At 35.7% G+C, this 22,683-nt stretch overlaps 1 protein-coding gene across 1 annotated transcript; it reads right to left on the reverse strand.

Annotated features, from left to right (window-relative positions):
• Positions 1-11,228: 11,228 nt before the first annotated feature.
• On the reverse strand, positions 11,229-13,724 carry LOC136210755 (H/ACA ribonucleoprotein complex subunit 3-like protein). Its single transcript, XM_066002152.1, has 4 exons — positions 13,591-13,724; positions 12,971-13,041; positions 12,558-12,600; positions 11,229-11,827 (listed from the first exon to the last, which is right to left on the reverse strand). Exons 2-4 carry the CDS (start codon positions 13,022-13,024, stop codon positions 11,730-11,732), a joined length of 195 nt encoding a protein of 64 aa, XP_065858224.1. The 5' UTR covers positions 13,025-13,041; positions 13,591-13,724; the 3' UTR covers positions 11,229-11,729.
• Positions 13,725-22,683: the final 8,959 nt, after the last annotated feature.

Raw genomic sequence — 22,683 nt, forward strand, 5'->3', positions numbered from 1 at the left:
ATCCTAATTAAGTTAAACTATGCCTAATTAAGTTAAACTACTCCTAGGTGATCTTTCACTAATGCAATTACCCGAAGGAACATGGTATGAACGATAATAATGAAGATAGATTATTAGGTCAATTGATTAAAAACCTAATCTAAGTCACTTGTATTCAAGGCGATTAACCCTACTTACCCTCCTGAAGTCCCTAGTGCGTGATTCCCTTGTAAGGCTGAAACTAGGTCTAAGGCTCAGCAATTTGGGCTTAATCAACTAAGAGGTCGTCAATCTCCTAGGCTCTAACTAGGTCAGATTCAGCTCACAATATGTGCCAACTAGATTTTGGGGCTTTTGAATGAGTTAAACCAATTGAATAAAGCGTGAGACAAAGATTAAATAAATAAATCATTGAACAAAACAAGAGCTAAAATATTATTAAAGATGAAGAACATTGTCACGGGATACAATTAGCCTAGGATTCATAGACTGTATCAAGGGATAAAAACATAATTAGATGAAAGGAGATAAGAAAATCCCTTTCAGGGAACCTGTCTACCCTGCAGCCGGCTTCCTAGGACTTAAGGACGGACCTTGAATAATCCTCGGTGAATGGAGCTTCGAAGGTGCTTCAATGGAGGTTGAAGGAGATGGAGGAGGTGGAGAGGATTCTTCAGGGGTGAAGGCTAAGGTAAATTTACAATAAATGAAAGATGTCTATTTTACAATTGGAAAATCCTATTTATAGACGCGGTTCGGGCCTTCTTTCTGACCTAATTCGTATCCTTTTGCAGGTGGAAAGACGTGGGGTCGATCGTGGCGTCGTGGGACTGGGAATCAGTCTTTTGACTGATTCCCGTAGGGCAGCTCGCTGAGTTGGGCGAGCCAACTCGGTGAGATGGCCTTTGTAGGCCAGCTCGATGAGAGCTGGCCATGCCAGCTCGCCCGAGCAGGCCCCTAAGGGCCTGCTCGGTGAGCTGGCACAGCCAGCTCGACGTGAGTTGGCATGGCCAGCTCGACGGGCTGGCAGTGCCAGCTCGCCAATCTGGCCCCAAAAAGGCCATTTCGACGAGCGGGAATGCCCAGAACGCCTTGCGCGACTGCTGGATGTCTCGAAATGCAACTTTCACCCGAACTCGTTCCTATTTTAACATGAACATGCACGTAAACTCCAAATAACATTAGTTCCGAGGCTAAATTGACCCGCCAATCGCTCATTTTGAGTAAACACTCCGTTTGGTGCGACTTTTGGCGGATCAATTAGCTATAAAAGGTAATGGAATTTTAACGTACATGCTAATTCGGCCGTATTTGCCTAAAATAATCAGAAAACGAGCCTAAACAACGAAAAGTAAATAGAACATATACAATTTCTAACTAACTCACACAAAAGCATATAAATGCAAGAATTGCTCGCTTATTCATAAAATAACGCTAAAAACCGTCCTAAAACCATACCCAAAGATAGGGATTTTTGACCCCTATCAAACCTCCTCGCACTTAAAACTTTACTTGTCCCCAAGTAAACTAAAGAACTAAACCCGCAATCACAAGCAAGCAAGGACACCTCTTGGTTTTACTAGGTGCTTGACACAATTTCGAGCATCTGTAGTTACATGCATTCGGAATTACAAAATAGAGACACGATATCCAAAAGCCGCATTTCAATTATCACAGGTCATATGTTTAAGAAAAAGGATACATGTTCAATTAAACGAGCTTAAGGGGATAGCTAAGTAAAACACCTCACCATAGGTAGTTCACTCGATTCACACAATTTTAGTGACTAAAATGTTTACTCTCGGCTTATGTTCTTGCTTAGGATTACGTTGACTTTGCACGTTCATCTGAGTTCCTCTACTATGCTACGTGACTCCGATGATATCAAAAACAGCCTCGAATTGGGGTTGTAATGTGGTTAGAGGGTTAAAGGTACAAAAGGTTAGGAGTTTTAGCGCTAGAAAAACAAAATTCAAAATGGCTTTAGCAAAATGTGAAGTGATTGAGCTTTTTATTCATTATTTTTTTCTGAGACGTTCTAATTTTAAGAACTGAGAGATAGAGTTCTCCCTCTTTTGTTCGTCTCTTTTTCTTTTTCTTTTGGATAGTAATGCTCATTCACTTCTTAGCCTTTTGGCTTGCTACTATGATGCCATAGACAAAGATAAAGCGCTAGAAGAAAACAAAGGCTCAAAAGCTTTGCAAAAACTCGGGTTAAGTAACAAACTAAGTGATAGTTTGCAAAAATTGGGTTAGAACGAAAGAAAATCTACAAGATATAAAATATAGGCTCAAAGGGGCTTCCTAGAGTAGATGAAAAAATAAAATAAGGTAAAGAAAAGGTTAATTCTAATGAGGCTGATTCATCATTTATCATCTCAAATCAGTGCATGCAGGTTCAACTCAGTATTAGGTGCAAAATCTGTAATCTTTCCACAAGTCAAAGCATTCATACAAAAATGTCAAGAAAAAGAGCTTTTTGATGTTCGCTCTTGGGCTCAAATCCAACTCACAGTTTTTGGATTTCAAATTTGTGCTTACTAGTTCTCCCCAAACTCAAGTTTAATATCACATGCCTTCAATTCTTAAGTTATCTACCTAAGTAATGATTTTAGCATTACTTCAAAAGTAGGGTCTAAATGCAAACTTTAGCTCATGCTTTTACAGATACAGGGATTGTGTCCTACACCTAAACTAGTTGTCATGCAATCTTAGATTCGGTTTTCAGCCCTCAAAAACAAATAACGAAGTTTAGATTCGAAGGAGGTTCACGGTTTTAGGTCCTAAACATGCAAAAACATAAATAAAGCATAAATAAAACCCAAAAACGTTAAACTAAACTAGACACGACGCAACAAAAATTTAAAAATTTGTACAATTTTTGTAAGTTTGTCTACCCCTCCTCCTCACACTTAAATCATGCAATAAGTTCCAACATTGCATATAAAACAATAAAACACATGTGAAAGAAGTTAGGGTGGAGAAGACAACTTACTAACCAAAGTTACAGAAATCTATAATTGAATTAAAAAGAAAAACAAACCTAGAAAAAGTTTAATCCAAACTTGGGTTGCCTCCCAAGAAGCGCTACTTTTATAGTCGGTTTGCTCGACATAGAGTTCCTTCCTAAGTATAAGCTTCTATCCGCGTTAGGAACTCGAATTCCTTAACAAATAATCTGTACCTACAAAATGGATTAGGAGCCTCAAATAAGTTTAATGAAAGTAGGAGGCCGAATTTAAACATATTATGAAAAAGTTTGGTTTGCTCCCTTTTGGATTCTCTTGGTAGGTCGAAGAGAATGAAAACTTCTGAGCATGAAGCGAACCTAAACTTTTCTAACTTTTGAGGAAAAGGTAGTTGAGATACACAAGTTTTGATTTGCTCTTTTATCTCTATCACATGATTTAGAATTTCAGATTTTGAACCGGGGTTGCTTACCGCTTCCGGTTCCTCACTTACCTTGAGTGATGTATGTGATAGTGGACTTGGTTCTACCTTTTTGTCATTCCTCAAAGAGATGGCTTGAGCTGATTCCCTTTGTGGGATTTCTATGTTTTCCTTTATGCTTGGGAGAGCATCTCGGGATTGCTCTTGCATCTCATGGTTTATTTGAGCCAATTGGTTGCTCAAGTCCTTGCAAACCTCCTCATTGATTGTAAGTCGGGCTGATATTCCTTTCAAAAGGGACAGCACCTCATCTTGTGAACTAGAGGGTTGTGGAGGAACTTGGCTTGCTTGTTCGTAAGGAAACATTCCCAATTCGTTTTCCCTGTGCTCATTAACAAACCTATTTGGAGGCTTTAACATGTTAGGGTTCCCGTAGGACAGATTTGAGTGTTGAGGTGTCCTGCAATCACTATCATAAAAGCTATAATAATTGGGGTTAGAATTGTACCTTTGGTGACTATCCATAAAACTTACACTTTCATTGGTGTTGAGACTCAGTTTTGCCATCAAGATGTCCATTTTCTTATTTAACTCGGTCATGGAGGGATTGGGAGCCTCATTCTTCAGGGCATGAATGTATTGTCTTGATGGGATAGTAAACTTTGAGCTTGCCACTCGACTCTTTCTTGCCAATTCATTGATCAGAGAATGCTGAGAAAAAGTGAAGTTCTAGCACAAAAGTTGATAAGTAAAAGTATACAGTTATGAACAAATACAAAAGATATGAACAAGTATAGAAGGTATAAAGAATTATATATAAACAGGTATAAACGATATAAACAAAGGATATTCATAAAAGAATGCCTAAACTAACAAATCGACCTTTGGTTCGATATTGCAGAAGAAATAAATCCCCGGCAACGGCGCCAAAAACTTAATGCGCCTCACGGCAATCGCACCGCAAGGCTCACTAAGGGATAAGTGTACCCCATCGTTATCAAGTAATAAAATCTGGAAAAGTCCAGGTATCGAATCCATAGGATTTATTCCTGCAAGTATCGAGCTATCTAGACTGTGTGGGTTTTGAGTTGGTTTTGTTTAAGTTAATCTACTCTTAGTTGAATTACTCTACTCCTAGCTAAGTTATTCTAATTCTAATTAAGTTATTCTACTCCTAATTAAGTTAAACTATGTCTAATTAAGTTAAACTACTCCTAGGTGATCTTTCACTAATGCAATTACCCGAAAGAACATGGTATGAACGATAATAATGAAGATAGATTATTAGGTCAATTGATTAAAAACCTAATCTAAATCACTTGTATTCAATGCGATTAACCCTACTTACCCTCCTAAAGTCCCTAGTGCGTGATTCCCTTGTAAGGCCGAAACTAGGTCTAAGGCTCATCAATTTGGGCTTAATCAACTAAGAGGTCATCAATCTCCTATGCTCTAACTAGGTCAGATTCAGCTCACAATATGTGCCAACTAGATTTTGGGGCTTTTGAATGAGTTAAACCAATTGAATAAAGCGTAAGACAAAGATTAAATAAATAAATCATTGAACAAAACAAGAGCTAAAATATTATTAAAGATGAAGAACATTGTCACGAGATACAATTAGCCTAGGATTCATAGACTATATCAAGGGATAAAAACATAATTAGATGAAATGAGATAAGAAAATCCCTTTCAGGGAACCTGTCTACCCTGCAGCCGGCTTCCTAGGACTTAAGGACGGACCTTGAATAATCCTCGGTGAATGGAGCTTCGAAGGTGCTTCAATGGAGGTTGAAGGAGATGGAGGAGGTGGAAAGGATTCTTCAGGGGTGAAGGCTAAGGTAAATTTACAATAAATGAAAGATGTCTATTTTACAATTGGAAAATCCTATTTATAGACGCGGTTCGGGCCTTCTTTCTGACCTAATTCGTATCTTTTTGCAGGTGGGAAGACGTGGGGTCGATCGTGGCGTCGTGGGACCGAGAATCAGTCTTTTGACTGATTCCCGCAGGGCAGCTCGCCGAGTTGGGCGAGCCAGCTCGACGCGGCCCCAAAAAGGCCATTTCGACGAGCGAGAATGCCCAGAACGCCTTGCGCGACTGCTGAATGTCTCGAAACACAACTTTCACCCGAGCTCGTTCCTGTTCAAAACTCCAAATAACATTAGTTCCGAGGCTAAATTGACCTGCCAATCGCTCATTTTGAGTAAACACTCCGTTTGGTGCGACTTTTGGCGGGTCAATTAGCTATAAAAGGTAATGGAATTTTAATGTACATGTTAATTCGGCCGTATTTGCCTAAAATAATCAGAAAACGAGACTAAACAATGAAAAGTAAATAGAACATATACAATTTCTAATTTACTCACACAAAAGCATATAAATGCGAGAATTGCTCCCTTATTCATAAAATAACGCTAAAAACCGTACCCAAAGATAGGGTTTTTGACCCCTATCAGGCGCCAAGGATGGGAAAATAAAGGTGAGTCTTGTGAAGTGGGACACGGTATCTCAACCGAGAAATGATAGGGTTTAGGCATCCGTCAGTCCTAAAATTTCAATATAGCGATTGCTGCTAAACTTGGTTGGAGGATGATTACTGTAGGGAAGCTAGATGTGGTTATGTTGAAGGGTAAATATGTGCGTCTAGAGGAAGGTATGAGTATGTTTCTCCAGAAGCAGAACCAGAGCCAAATCTGGAAGTGTGTAAATAATGGTGGTCGGGTTCTAGAGAAAGGAATCAACCGAATCCTAGTTTTAGGATGATCAACTAAGTTCTGGTGGGATAGATGGATGGAGGACACTCAATTGATGGATCTAGCGATTGCTTCAGTACCGTTGGTAGAGTTAAATCAATTGATTGCTTATTACTGGAAAGACAATGGCGGTTGGAACTAGTCGCGACTGTCATCACTATTGTCGAGTACTGTAATTTTGAAGCTCGTATCCTATATGATCCTAGGGCCTGATAATGAGGATGGATGGTGTTGGGGTCCGGCTTCCTCGGGAAACTTTACTATCAGCTTTACATATAAATTATGATGCGATCCGGGATCGAATGGAGGCAGCAGTCTGGGGAGCGATGACTGGGCGATCGTTTGGAAGATACAAGTTACAGAAAGAATTCGACACCTTGTGTGGATGGTGTGTCATGACGCGTATTTGTGCAATGCCACCAATAAATGCACACACATGTTCATCTTGCTCGGAATCGGAGACCACTGTTCATCTTCTTCGGGACTATAGGGAGGCGAAATAAATCTGGGAAGTTATGGTCCCAGTAGAATGGCAGCAGCCATTTTTCGCTTTGGAGCCCGGGGACTGGATGGACTATAATCTAATAAGTTCTCGGGAGTGGAGGTCACTGGAATGGTCTGTGGTTTTCATGATGGCGCTGTGGTGGATCTGGCACTAGCGTAATGACATAATTTTCAATCCCTCTACCCATGGTGTGAGTGACAAAGTTGAATTTATTTATAACCAGGATCGTGACTATGGCCAAAGCATTTCATTTCTTAAGAATATCGAACTATGTCAATACTAGAGCGTGTCGATTGCGTGAATAGGAATGGATAAAAAAAAAGCTAATTGTGAATGGCGCTAGTAAGGGCAACCGTGGCCTAGCATCAGCAGGCGGCTTAGCTTGGGATAAGGGAGACGCATGGATCAATGGTTTCACATGTAATTTGGGCATCTGCTCAACGGCTCTAGCCGAACTATGAGGACTCTATTTTGGGTTGGATATGGCTTGAAAGAAAGGCTTTAGACGTGTTATTAAAGAAGCGGATTCCTTGGTCATGGTGAGGTTAGTATCAGGCTCGTGTCTGGCAGTGCCCCCAATACTTCTAGTTGATTGAGGGTTGTAAAAATCTTTTGAAGTAGAATTAGATCATTATGGGGACTCACACCTTTCGAGAAGGTCACAGAGCAGTTGACTGGATGTCAAATTTTGCAATAAATCTTTTTGGATCATCACAAGTATGGTGGGCTGCTTGCATGCCTCCTTGATCTTCTTTTTGTAGATATGAGTAGAACTAGCTCTGTTCGAAAATGAAATGAATAATGTTCTACTAACCAAATTTTATATTTTATAATTGATTCTTGAAGTTGTTAAGGTTTAATATGACTAAAAATAAAATAAAAGATAAAAAGTTTAACTTATGTAAAACAGTAAACAAACTCAATGCACAAAAATCAAAATTATTACTTGCTCTAATTTCTGGCCTGCACATTTTAGTTAGGAGTTGCAGAGTCCAATATTATATTATATAATATAATATATAGTATTTAATTATTATTTAACATCAATGAATAGATGGCAAGATAATAGAAAAGTCAACAAAATGTGAATACCTAATAAAAATGGATCTAGAGTACAATTTCACAAATAAAATGGTCTTAGAAACCGACTAAACGTAATTAAAATTAAAAATTTGGAAGTATGCAGTAATGCTTTAGAAAAGAAGTCAAATCATAATACATCAACATACTACTATTTGTTTTGGATGTTATTATATTACTGTTACATATGGTTTGCCATGCCTGAAATAATATAATAAATTATAGCAATAAGAAGAATAAAACAATAAAAATATTTGTTTCCATTGCTCAACAAGTCAAACTATATAATATATTGTAATGGTTTCAATTTCCGAGATGTAACTTCCATGAATAAATAACACAAATGGGAACAAGAAGGATTTTTATTGCACATGCAAATGCAACGGCTTTCTCTACTTTATTTTATATATAAGAGAGAGGAAATGGTGTTGGTTTCTTGTAAGATTTTTGTAGGATTAAAACCAATAAAATATTTTTTAAAGCGATAAAATATATTTTTTTCGTTTCTTATTACATGTTTTTCTTTAAAAAAAAATTGTTTCGTAATACATGTCATTTTGACATGATTAATAAGTTTTTAAAGATTTTTTCATTTTTCAAACTCCGATTTGTGAACTTGTCCAAAAATATAGTAAATGGTTCTTAAACTCGTGTAACTTATCAGGGGATTTGGTTGACATGATTAATATGCATGAAGTCATCTTCTTTCTATTATAAAATATGTGTTCATGGAGATTGATTAGAATAATAAACTTGTTATAAAATAAATAAACAGTGGAATCAATAAATAAAAGGTAATAAAGTCTTTTTCTTAATATTTTTAATTTATGTACAACTCGCTAGAAAGACATGTAATATGAAACGATTTTTCTGCAAACAAACGGGATCAAGACTTAGTGTTTAGTTTTTCTTTTGGGTTAAGGTGAAAAAATACCCTTAACGTTTTGGATCAGGAGCAATTTTATCTCTAACATGTAAAATGATGTAATTTTACCCCTAACGTTGGAAGCCAATAGCAATTTTACCCCTAAGGTTGATAAATTTGGTCAATTTGAGAAATAATTCATCAAATTGTCTTTTCGGTCATGAATCTTGTCATCTACACTTTACATGTGCGTCATTTTATCAGTAACAAATCACAAACATTTGTTGGGATATGAAAAAAAAATAAAAAAAAATATATACTGTCTTTTTTTGTACGAATTAGACAAAAAAAATTCAAAAAGTTCACCGAATTTATAAATATTAATCTCCAATTTTATTATTAAATTACAAAAAAAAATACATGAAATCCTTTTTTAGAACGAATTGATATACAATTAGTGTAAAAGAATGAACAAAAATATCTGTGTTTTATAATAATGTCTAAAATTGATCCAAATTATCAAAGTTAGAGGTAAAATTGCTCTTAGCTACAAACTTTAGAGGTAAATTGCACCATTTTTAACGTTAAAAGTAAAATTGCTTCTAACCCAAAACATTAGGGATATTTTTGCACCTTAACCTTTTTTTCTTTTTGTAACTTTTTTTTTTATTTTACTAAATGTGTATAAAGGTGTTCAGTTAGAACTTATAACTATTTTTGTAGCATTTTGTTTTTTTTATTGTTTTACTCAAAACAGCAAGATAAGGAAACAACCATTGACATGGCGATGAGTACGGTTAGGTATAATTTAAGGATTCGAAAATATCTAAAATTCTATTTAATAAAGTCAACTATACAATTCAGTTCAATCTTAAAGAAAAAGTCAACGGTTTAATTTGGTTCGGTTCTAAAATCTCCAACATATTTACTCAGTAATATTGGAAATTTGAAAATCTTCACAATTGTACATGATTAAGTCAATGGTACAATTCGATTCGGTTCTAAAAAAAACTCAACGGTTCAATTCAATTCTAGATCCTTTTTATTCGGGTATTCGGTCCATTTCAAAAATCTCCAAGATCCACGTTTAGTCCTACATTGACAACTATTTTGGAAGGTAAATTTCACCTAATATCTATCAACCACTAACAAACAACTAACAACAGCTGAACCGAATTAATCCTTAATATATAAGTTATTTGTTAACATGTATGCATTAATTTATTAATCGATCAATTATAGACTCTTATTTTCCTAGAAAATGGTTCATTACTCCTTTATTTCAAAATAGATAATTTTTTATTAAAAGAATATGTTTTCATATTTCGTACTTAATAATTGATTTTTACTAAATATACTTTTATTTAAATTGTCTTTATTTTATGATAGAAAAATTACTTTTATTTTTGAGTGATTCATTAATAGATGCAATTAAAATACAAGAATAACAAAGTTTTTTTTAAAGAGGTAACAGATTCTTTTAATTAAAGTAGTATATATATCAATTAACTACATCTTTTAATTTTTGTGCATTCTCCTAAAAAAAATCATCTATTTTGAAGCGGGCAGAGCAGTTTAAGAAGACAATTGAAGCAGTCAGCAAACGATGAATGGAAAATAAGGGGTAAATTACATCAATGGCCACTGAACTTTACCTATTTTAATATTGTGGCCACTAAACTTCAATTCTTAATAGTATGAAGACTGAACTTTACACTTTTTAACACCGGTGGCCACTCAACACCTCAAATCGGCCGTTGACGGTCTCAAAATAAAAAACCTAAAGAGTTAATGATATTCTAAGGAACTTTAATTCTTGAAAATTTTCGTTTTGATGTCATTTAGGTGTTGTTTGGTTAGGAGAGAGTGTGCGAATTTTTAGAGAGAGAAAGCTCCAAAGAATATGATTTTGGAAGATAAAAAATGTGGTTTCATGGGAACCATCATTCTGAACAACTTTAATTTTTGAATATTTTCATTTTAAGGTCGTTAAATGTCATTTTGAAGAGTTAGTTAAAGTTGAGTGACCACCGATGTTAAAAAAAAGTGTAAAGTTCAGTGGCCACATCGTTAAAAATTGAAATTCAATGGTCACAATGTTAAAATGATAAAGTTCAGTGGCCATGGGTGTAATTTACCCGGAAAATAAGTGTGTACTAATTCACCGTAAAAAAAAAGAAAATCATAAATGAACAGTGCAGAAACTTAACTAATTACTCTCCATTACAAAGAGATAAGTGTGTAATAATTCAATTGCATAATTTATATTCTTCTATATTTGTAATTGTAAAATATATGCGATCCTGGTATGCACGTCATCCCAATTAGATTGATACAATTATAACATGAGTTTTTTTTTTTTAAGTTGGATTAAAATTTAGTCATTTAACATTAACTTGATAATTAACACAACACTAACTAACACGAGCCATTTACACAAATTGTCACCCTTATCATCTTTTGTTCTCTGTGTTAGACCTAAACACCTGAAGCCAACACTTCACAGAAACATTAGTCTGTCTTTGACAAACAAAGAAAGAACAACAAGAGCAAAACAAATTAAAACTAACACTATCACTGAGACTCAATGGCAAGCAACAGAACAGCTAGATTAACATGGTTGATCATTCCATCCATCCGGCAATTATAGAACTGTTACGTTGAGAACCAATTTTATATTCACATAAAAAAAATCACGCTATCTTACACTTCCAACCCCAATGGCCCGAAAACATGGGGCTAAAAACCACCCATAATAGAAGCGATTCCAGCAACCAAGGCCCAATCCCAATGTTCCAAAGACAGGAAGGTCAAAAATCAACATAGAAGTATTCCGGCGTCCGGGAAACTCTCTAGTCTCCGCCACTGGGTATTGCTAAATGTCTGTGAAGAACAGTGTCTGTATCCTTCACAAGTCTATGAAGATCAATGGAGGACTTCTTGTAAACCTTGTATTTTCATTAAAAAAAAAAAAAGTAATTATTGATCCAATGTTGAATTTAACCTTATCCATAGCTCTTCCCATTAAGTACATCGGTTACAACTCATTTCATATCGAGTAGAGAAATAACTCGAATAAGCCATTAAAAGACTTTGGCACTTGACAAGGAAAGCTCCATGCTAGATATGGTTCCATTCAATACAACATCAAAGCTCAGTACTTCTGAGGTGGCTGCTGTGTAGGCAGCAATCCAAACCGCTTCTTCAGCAGAACTCTTTCCTTCGAGAATTTGTCATCTGGAGAGAAGCGAGCTGCAACCAGGCAGAAAAATTTATAAATTCCAATGCCTAAAACCTATGTTACACAGAATCTGAAACCGACGCCGACAAACGTTACTTCTAAAACATAGCCAAGAAACTGAAATCGAAACAGAAATGAAACACGGAAATGGACATTAAACACTACTGAAGTGGAGTTCCCGTGCAACACAGCCTACAACTAAACTAAATCTTCCATAGCATTTCAGTATGTCTACTCCCCATTAATTATACAAAGAAATTCTAGCAGAGATTCTGATTTTGACACAAATATTGGTAGCAGGACAGGACTTAATTACTTTAGATTAGCTAACAAGGAAGGAGATAAATAGCTTTATTCATCACATAGCATTCTTAAACCATTCACTAAAATAGTCCGAGGTACACAATAGGACTTTACAAGGATACATCAAGGCAGGTTGAAACTGAAAATTCTTGCAAAAGTAGTACGAGAAATGGTATCGATATGCAGATTCATGTTCCAAAAACAATAGGAAAAGCAAAGTAGCAAAACTCTTCTTTCCAATTTTATTCTTATTCTCAATCAATTTCCTACAGTTCGTTCTTCAACTTAAATAAACAAAAGATTGCAAATTTAGCCAAGACGTTGGTTTTTTATCCAATCTCTTCTATCAAGAAAAAGGAGATGGGGGTCTAACAATCACGGTCTACATTTTGAAGTCAAAGAATCAAAGGAAAAGACAATTCTGATTAAGATATATACCTGGATGAGCAGATTGGGTGGCCAGCCCAACTGGTGATTCCTTCTGCAAAATTGAAACAGAAAAAAAAAATCAGTTATAAAGGAAGCAAGCAAAAGAATATATTTTTATATTTGAAGTTCAAAATTTCAAAAAACACACAATCATCTACCTTAAAAAACAAAATGGGAGAGGGAAAAGACTGAACCATCAAATGAGTAAAGACATATAACTTTTAGTTTTGGTATGCACTATGATGAGTAGCAATTAACAAATATAATCCATCATCGTCCCGACTTCAAAAGCAAACAACAAATTTCAAGGGCCAAAAAAGCAAACAGAACACCAAGATTGCAACTGATTTATCCTTTACTTCAAATTATCAAACTATAAACAACAGCAAGCAAAATTATCACTCACAGAATCAAAAACATACCTTGGTGGTGTAGACCTTGTCACCATTCTCGTTTATGTAAAACTGAAGATACATGGTCACTCTTCTTCTTCCTGTAACCAACATCAAAAATTTCAACCACAACATGAAATTAATGATCATCACTGAATTGAATATTTTCACTCACTTCAAAAGACTGAGCAACATCCATTTCAGTTCAGACATTTCTTTTACTAATTCTCAAACTCCAACTAAATAAAACTCAAGGAAAATTCCCTCTTGGTTAACAGAATCCCAAAATTACTACAATTTTAAACTACACGGTCAACTATAAAACATAACTAAAATTGTAAAAAAAACAAAAAAAAGACAACCGTCTTTGCCAAATTGTGATTTATTCTTAGTCGATTCATGACCTTATGCAGTAAAAGAGCAAATACTCAAATATATCAAATTGCTATCATTCTTCTGAAAATTAGAAAGACTACATAAACCCAAAGAGAAAGAGCCATTCGATCTTAAATTAGACAAACATCACCCCCAACAAATAATGGCAAAAGACAGGCAAGGAATAGAGGAAACACTATAAGCAGAGTGCATATCATACAACAAGTGAAGCAAACAACTAATTAAAAACTCAAGCACGAGCTAAATCAACATACCTGAATGATGATCGGCAACGAATAAACAAAACGGACTGATGAGGAAAATGGAAGACAAAAGGGAGAGAAGAGAGAATCGAGTTTGAGTTGAGACAGATTAGGTTTAGGTTACGATTTGGGGTACCCGCAAAAATTCACTATCCAAACCCGTATCCGATTGTAATTACCACGTGTTATTAAGGGAAATTTACAAAACTAGACCTTTGGAGAGGACTATTTACATTTTTAGATCCATTTCATATGCACCTTAATGAGCAAGTGAATTTGCTCATTCACTGTTAGATATATGCTTATTAAATCTAAGCCTCAGGATACTTTGAATCTCCACCTTACGATTCTAATAAACCTAGATCTAACGGTGAATGAGCAAATTCTACTTGCTCATTAAGTTGCATGTGATCAAGACTGTTTTTTTATATATACTAAAGTTGAATAGCATGAACAGTGTCAATTCCAAATTTTTTTCAATTTGTCCCTATAGTACCTTTCCAATTTTGCCCCTAATTACATCCACCCACCTACAAGAAAACGACCATGTTTTTTGCTTTGCAAGAGGGTTAATTACATCCATGACCATTGAACTTTATCATTTTAATATTGTAACCACTGAACTTCAATTCTTAACAGTATGACTACCGAACTTTACACTTTTTAACACTGGTGGTCACTCAACACCTCAAAACGACTGTTGACGGTCTCAAAATAAATAATTCAAAGAGTTAATGATATTCAAAGGAACTTTAGCTCTTAAAAGTTTTCGTTTTGAGGTCATTTAGGTGTTGTTTGGTTAGGAGATAAAGTAAATTTTTAGAAAGAGGAAGCTCCAAAAAAAATGTAATTTTATGGTAAATTTCATTCCGATTTGAATATTTTCATTTTGAAGAGTTAGTTAAAATTAAGTGACTACCGATGTTAAAATGTGTAAAGTTCAGTCATCATACCGTTATGCATTCTAAGCCTTTATCTTATTTTTGAATATTCACTATTAGATCCAAACTTACTTAAAATTTTAAGTTGAAAATTCTAAGCATTCTAAGACTAGATTTAATAAGCCAGAGTATAAAGATGAATAACCAAATTCATTTATTTGGTTATGCAATATCAAATGAACACTACTACAAATATTAATAATTTACTTTTACATAAATACGCTCCTTAATTTTATCATAATTTTATAACTCGAATTGGAATTTTTTATTATTACTACTACTTCAAGTTTTCTGATCTTATTAAAAATTTATACTTTAAAAGTTTTCTCAACCCAGCCCAATCCTTCAACCAAGAACAAAATTATTGACATAATATAATTTTTGAGCTAGCTGTTTTTAGTTTTTGGACTGTCAGGTTTTTAAGTTCGGATATTGATTTGGTTAAGTAGGCATTCAGTGTAGAAAACCTTTGTATTTTTAGTTATTATATATCTATTGTAACTAGAAACATAACTATACTACTACCAATCACGTGGTTCAAGTGGTTAAAATACAAATCAATTTAATAAAAATTAATACATTATTTCTTTCCCGAAGCGAAGCAAGGATATCAAATCGAACTAGACTTAGACTTAAAAATCAAATCTCAAAACTCAATCTATATAAACCAACGTAGAAATATATATATATATATATATATATATATATATATATATATATATATATAATTTCTAATTATAAAGAATAAAATTTATACTTAAAATATATAATTAATATATAAATTTATTATTTAATATTAATAGGCGGGCCGGATAGGACCAGCCTCTACTGTTTTTATAAATCCCAACCTCGTCCAAAAAATAGACGGGCTTTAGCGGGTCTGAACCGGTCTAGGCCTAAGATCAATTTTCATTATCCAAGCCGGGTCCAACGCAGACCGGGCGGGTACTAGGGTCCGTGGACAGGTCTACTTATAGAAATCAAAATCCGTTTTTCTATTCCCTTTTTAGAATCACAATTTCTTCTCTTTTTTCATATACTATTTGTTCGGAAATTATCATTTAGCTTCGCAAATCACCAAATACGAACGTAATTTATAAGCAAAAAAGTTTTTCATTTCATAAAATGTGAACCAAAATCATAAAATGAGAACCCAATATAGCTTCTCATTTATAAAATGCAAAGCAAGATGATAATTGGCAAACCATTAAATTTACTATAAACATTCAGGGCATGTTTGGTTCAGCGGTTAGCTGTTAGCTGTTGCAGTTGTAGTAAGCTGTTAACTATTTGTTATTAGCTGTTTAATTACTAGTGTTTGGTAAAATTATATTGAACTGTTGTTGTTCGGATTTAAAATGTCTAATATGGACATGTTTTAAATTAATCAACGGAGAAATTATAAAAGCGAAAATGTGAAAAAATGCTCATAACGTTTACAACTATGAATAATTTTACTCTTAACGTCTAAAATTATGCAATTTTACCCATAACACTGGCAGCTAAGAGCAATTTTACTCCTAACATTGGCAAGTTTGATCAATTTCAGATATTATTACAAAATATAGATATTTTATTTCTTATTTTACACCAATTACACATATCAATAGTTCTAAAAAAAAGAGATTTCATATTTTTTTTTTGTGATTTAATAATAAATTGAAAATTAATATTTATAAATTCGGTGAAATATTTAAAAAATTTTTGTCCAATTCGTACAAAAAGACAATATTTTTTATTAATTTCTTAAAAAAAATCACGTATAATTTGTGATTTGTTACTAACAATGATAAAATGGTGCATATATGAAGTGTAGATGACAATATTCATAACCAAGAAGACAGTTTGATAAATTATTTCTCAAATTGACCCAACTTGTCAATGTTATAAGGTAAAATTGCTCTTGACTGCCAACGTTAGAGATATAATTGCACCACTTTAGACGTTAAGAGTAAAATTACTCCTAGCTATAAATGTTAGGGGTATTTTTGCATATTATCCTATTATAAAATAAAAAATGTGTTACACAAATTAATAAAAATAATCTATATAAAAAAATAAAAAAATTATTGAACGCAACAAAACATTGTCCTTCCAATAATTATATATCGTAGAAATATAAATAATGTTAAAGAATAAACATATTTTGTGGAAATAAGAAGAATAATTTTGTTAATAACTACAAACAGTTGTTTATGAAAAGCTCCAAATAAGAGCTTTTCGTGAAATGCTCCAAAGCGCTGCAGTTTCCAGAGAAAATGTTAAACTCTGCAGTTATATAAATCTAACAAAATGCCACACATGCCTCCTAAATGCCACATCATGACTCATCTGACTCATCATGTCCCCGAAATGCCACACATGCCTTCAAAAGATATCGAATAACATGTACAACTGTAGTTTACCTAATGCGATCTTCAGCCTCCGATACTGAACACTTTGATGCTAACACATGGTCCACATTCTCTCTTTGATTTTTGTATTGACCAATCTTATTTTTAGCATAATTGGTTGAACTAGAAGCATCTCTTTCATGCAGAACAAAGCTTGATGCGACATTTTTTCCAATTTTCAATACCAATTTGTGTAAAAGCAGTATCCCAAAATTTGTTACCACTTGTAAACAAATAACAATGTAAAAATATACATAATCTTTAGATATATTATATTCTAATCAAGAAAATTTCTCAAACCATTTGTAGTGAAACTTCATTCTATTACCTTTACTAACCTCAGACATCAGGTAGTAGTGCCCACTAGGTTGAGAAGGGCCTTTGCCAAGTATCATCTCCTCCTTGAATCTCTCATATTAACAAGATATAAATCAATTAATATGTGCTTTCTGGATCACCAATAAGTTCATCTGAAATTTTTGGCTCAACACATATTCTTTTTTATCACTTTCTTGCTCAATCGGATTACTACTAAAAGAGGATGACACAATTGGATTTCTCTTTAATCTGATAACAAATGTGTCCATCTTTTTATAGTTATATAATTAAAAAAAATATATGCACAAACCTAAATTAACAAGTTAAAAAACCTAAATTAAATCCTCAAATCAAAACCCCATAATTAACTCCTCTATATCAAAACTCTAAATTAAAAACGTAAATTAAATCCCCAAATCAAAACCCAAGATTTAAAAACCCTAAATTAACTTAAATCCAAACCCCTAGATTAAAGCAAAGTAACCTAAATTAACAAGTTCAAGAATCTAAATTAAAAACCCTAAATTAAAAATCCTAAAACAAAATAAACCAACATTAATTTAAATTAGAGAAAGAGAGAAGAAGAAAACATACATACAGTGGTGATGGTGACTGGCGACAACAGTGGGAGAAGTGGTGGCTGGAGAAAGGAGTTGAATTTATAACAAAAGAGGAAGAAAAAAATGGAGGAGGGGATTTAAGAAAGCTATTGTCGAATAATATAAACTTTTCTTTTGCGAAGTGACTTTTACGCCACTTTGCGGGATAAATTACATACGTGGTGTACAATATTTGTCTTATTTCTCACTTTGGTGTGCAATCTTCAATTTTGTACACTAAAATGCACAACCTTATAGGTGACCTCAAGGTTTCATTAAGCCAGTCTACTACCCTCTTTGTCTTTCTAACATAGTTGTAAAGAAAGCCACATGGAAGTACTGTATGTATGTAGACTTCACTAATTGTTATCTTTCTAAGAGTCTAGTCTATCAACTAGACAATATTAGGCAGCGGATAACAATCTTTTAGGCATGCTTTGCCACCCATTAGATGTTGAGAAAACAAGCTTTGCCACCCATGAAGGCACATTTTGTTACACAGTCATGTCGTTCGGCCTAAAAAACATAGAGCTACTGATCAACGACTAATTAAAAAATGTTTGCAAACCACTTAGGCAAAACCATACAGGTATATGTCGATGACATGGTCATGATCAGCAAACAAGAGGAAGACCACCCTAAAGACCTCATTGACACCTTTAAAATATTCTAGCAGTACCAACTAAAGCTAAACCCAAAAAAATGCATTTTTGGCATAAGGTCGGACAAGTTCCTAAGCAACGTGGTGCCTGCACATGGTATCGAACCAAATCCAGATAAGTGCAGGCCATAGCCGATATGAAAACACACCATAACCTGCAAGGAGTTCAGAAGATAAACGGCAAGCTCATCCCCTAAGACGATTCACCTCCTTCTCGGCACAATAATGCATCTCTTTTTACAATATACTCAAGAAATACCACCCTTTCAAAACATATTCTCTTTTATGATCTAGTCTTAAAATTCACACCAATGAATTTTTCTAGACTTTCAATGTAGCTTACGGACGTTGCCACTGGTACAAGTGGGCTAAAACCTCTGAAGTGGTCGAGTTGTTAAAACCGAATCAATCTTCAATTATCACATGTACCAACACATGTCAAAAGACAATTAATCTATTTAAACAAATGGACACAAGACAATAATTAACAAAAAAATAATATCGTATATTTATTAATTTTTTTGTCTAATTTTTATGTTTTCTGATAAAATTCCAAACAATCTAAGTTAGAATAAAAAAAAATTATAATCTGTTTAAACAGAAAAAACACTGCAAAAAATCCAGGGATCTTATTAAAATTAGGCTCTTCAAAAGAGAAAGAACAAAACTTGAATCTAGATATTAGTTTTTTTCCTTTTAATTTTTCTTTTTCAACTCATTCAATACCATCTTCTGCATTCGTATTTTATACTATTTCTATTTTTTATCTTATCAAAACAATAAAACATACTTTTATTAAGATAAGGCAAACGTTAATGAAACAATGCATTATTTTAAAAAAATTGTCCTAAACGATTTCTGACCATTTTTTCATCATCTCACAAATTTAGCAACCAACATGACGCTTGTGATGAGAAGACGATGAACATTCAAGTGACTAAGAAATGCATCCATCTGAAAGATCTGTTCGATGTATTGTCGTATGGTTAAAGAGGGTGATTTTGATCTATGAAACACTATAATAACATCTTTCCTTTTTGTTGAACCATCTAAAAGCTTTAACCATTCTTATGAAAAGACCTTTCAAGAACCGATGAAAGAAGCTACAACACTCGGGGATAGCCTGAAACACTTCCACTAGATTCATTTAATCCTAAAGTTGCATAGGTTTCTAATTCAATCCCACTTCTTATGTTGATTTTTAACTAATTGGGATAATGATATTGTGAATTCTTACTACAAAAGTTTATGGATATATTATAGAAATACCAGTTAGGAATAAGAGTTTCTTTATGAAATTATATTCTTTCTGATAATATTGTGATATTATCCCAAGGATCAAAAAGGATATTCGCCTAAAACAGCCACATGTTGATCACCTGATACCGGTGTATCACGGCGTATCGAGCAAAGGGATCCGACAGGCGGATCACCAATATCTCACCACAAGAGATCCGTGGGTGAACCTAAGAGGCGAATCGCCATAACCGCCCAATCTGCTATTGAAACAGCTGAGTCGATCCCGCACTAAAAGACCATTAATAAGCAATCAATTTCCTAAAGGGATATGCTTAAAGGGAATCAGTAACCGCCATTAATGGAGCATTAATGGAGACTTTCTAGTTACTAAAGGTTACAACTTCATGACCATATATAGCTAGTATCTCGAGCCATCAAGGTACACATTCACTTACCCTTTGTCAATTCAGTTTGCTCTCTTGTTCTTCTATACTGACTTTGGCATTGGAGCTTCCCCCCGTCGAACCCAATGACACCCCCACAGAGACGGAAACCCATCGGAAATTCTCCACTAGTCATCAATTGGTGCGGTGATCGTGGAATCCTTAATCAACTAAACGGTTTTCGTTCATATTGAAAGATATGACGAATGGAGAACAGAACCCCTCCTCGGGGGTTGAAACACCATCGGTAACACCATCAAGTCAACCTGAAACAAGCGTTGGTCGCGTCGATATGAGCACTCATGCGACGCAGGATAAAAGGGGTATGTCGCCGGATTCATTCATTGAAACATGTGTGGGATCCATAGGAAGAGAATTTGGCCCTGAGATGGAAAGACGCCTAAGGTCGTTCATGATAGTACCAGAGCTTCGGCGCACAAATCCTACGTCATCTCAATGGCCGTAGGCCTCTATAGGACCAAACGCCCATAATTCTTCATTCTTCCAAATTCAACCCATGGATTCTATGGTGACTACTACCGTAGCAGGCAATAACCCGCCACTCAATCGGCAATTATTTTCTGATGGAGCAGGAGGAAGTCGTGGAAATAACCAAACTCCCCCTGGGGGATCCGCAGGCCAAGGGTTAAATCTGGGCGGATCAGGTAACCTAAGCCGCCCACGATCGAATCTCCCCGAAGGCGGATCAGAAGGTCGATGGCACAAAAAGCGGAGAAAGGGGAAAAGCAGGCGGTCGAAATCACCTTCGCCCCCGAGACGGAGATCTTCCCACCGGGGTAGATCACCCCCATCTACTGGTCGTAGACAAAGCAAGAGGCCAGTAGAAACTCCTCGATCGGATAGGCCACCCCCACCACCAAACCAAGGAGAGGATAGAAGCGTTCCTTCGGGAGACCACAGAGGGAATAACGGCCAAGCTCCTCCTGGAGGACAGGGTGGTAGAGGTGGGCATTCGCCATCAGATCCATCGTCCGGATCTAGCTCCTCATCTTCTCCAAGTAGATCTCCCCCTAGAAGACCGCCGAGGGCGGGTCCGGAGAATTTTGATGATCGTGTGAGAGCTGCGGTGCTTCGCATTAATTAGGAGAATGCCCGACATAATCCATTCGCTAATCGTGATTCGCCCTTTACAGTATAGATCGAAGCTGAGGAAACGGAGAGGCATTTTAAAATACCTAATATACCCGTTTACATGGGAGCGGACAACCTAGAGGCCCATGCAAAAAAGTACCGAATGTTGCTCAGCCTTAACCGTGCAAGTGAGACGGTCTTATGCCGGATGTTTATCACCACCTTGGGAGGCCCCGCCTATGATTGGTTCCAATCTTTACCTCCCGGATCAATCGACAGCTGGGATCAATTGAGTAGAGAGTTTTGTGCTAAATTCGTCGGATGTATTCCTCCAGTGGTCAAGTCACGGAAGCTTTTTGAATTAAAGCAGAAGGCGAATGAACCCCTTCGAGAATATGTAGACAATTTCAACAAATTGTGTATACGAATTGTCGATGTGGATGTCTCCATGGCAGCGGAGGCTCTGGCAAAAAACACCACGTGTAAAAGCTTGCAGGAAGATTTAATTCGGAAGAAGCCCAGAAGTATGGCAGAATTAATTGAAAGATGCAAGGACTTCGTGGAGGTAGATGACATTCGCAGAGAGTCATTGTCTCCGCCCAAGAAGGACAGAGGCGAATCTCGCCATCGAGATAAGGAGAAAGACAAGAACTAAGACTCATCCTCTAGAGGTCGGCGAAGAGGCTCTAAGAACAAATCGGCATTTGTGTCGTCATTTACGCCACTCAATGCCTCTAAAAGCGAAGTGCTCATGTGGATTGAGAACAGTCAGCAGAAGCGGAGCATTTCATACCCCGAACCAAAAGGGGGGGAGTACACCAACACTGGTAAAAATCCCAAAAATTATTGCAAATACCACAGGAAGAATGGTCATGACACTAACGCATGCTGGGAATTAGCCAAAGAGATAGAAAGGCTTATCGAAAGAGGAAAGTTGGACCGGTTCATCCAAAATGATGGCAAGAAGGGAGATGGTGATCGATCCAGAGATGATTAAAAGAAGAAGGCAAAAGGGACCATCAATGTCATAGCAGGCGGACCTGGGTACCAGCCTGTGTTGAAAAAGGCAAAAACCACTACTCTAGACAGGGCGTCACTTAATCGCCCTTTTGCGGATACCGGTCCGGAGATCTCCCCTCATGTAGATGCCCTGGTCGTTACTATGATGGTGGAAGGCTGGGAGATGAAAAGAGTGATGATTGATACGGGGAGTTCGTGCAATGTCATCACAAGAGGAGCATTCGCCAAACTCATGGTCGACCCAATCCAAGTGGAAACCACCATAGTGGACATTCTAGGGGTAACAGGACACACCATCCAAACAAAGGGCCAGGTAACACTGGACTGTGAGTTAGCTGATGAAGATCAAATCTGGAAAGGCAATCTGGAATTCTCCATCCTGGATGACCAGTTAACCTA

Source organism: Euphorbia lathyris, chromosome 1 (assembly GCF_963576675.1).
Source record: "Euphorbia lathyris chromosome 1, ddEupLath1.1, whole genome shotgun sequence".
Classification (NCBI taxonomy): domain Eukaryota; kingdom Viridiplantae; phylum Streptophyta; class Magnoliopsida; order Malpighiales; family Euphorbiaceae; genus Euphorbia; species Euphorbia lathyris.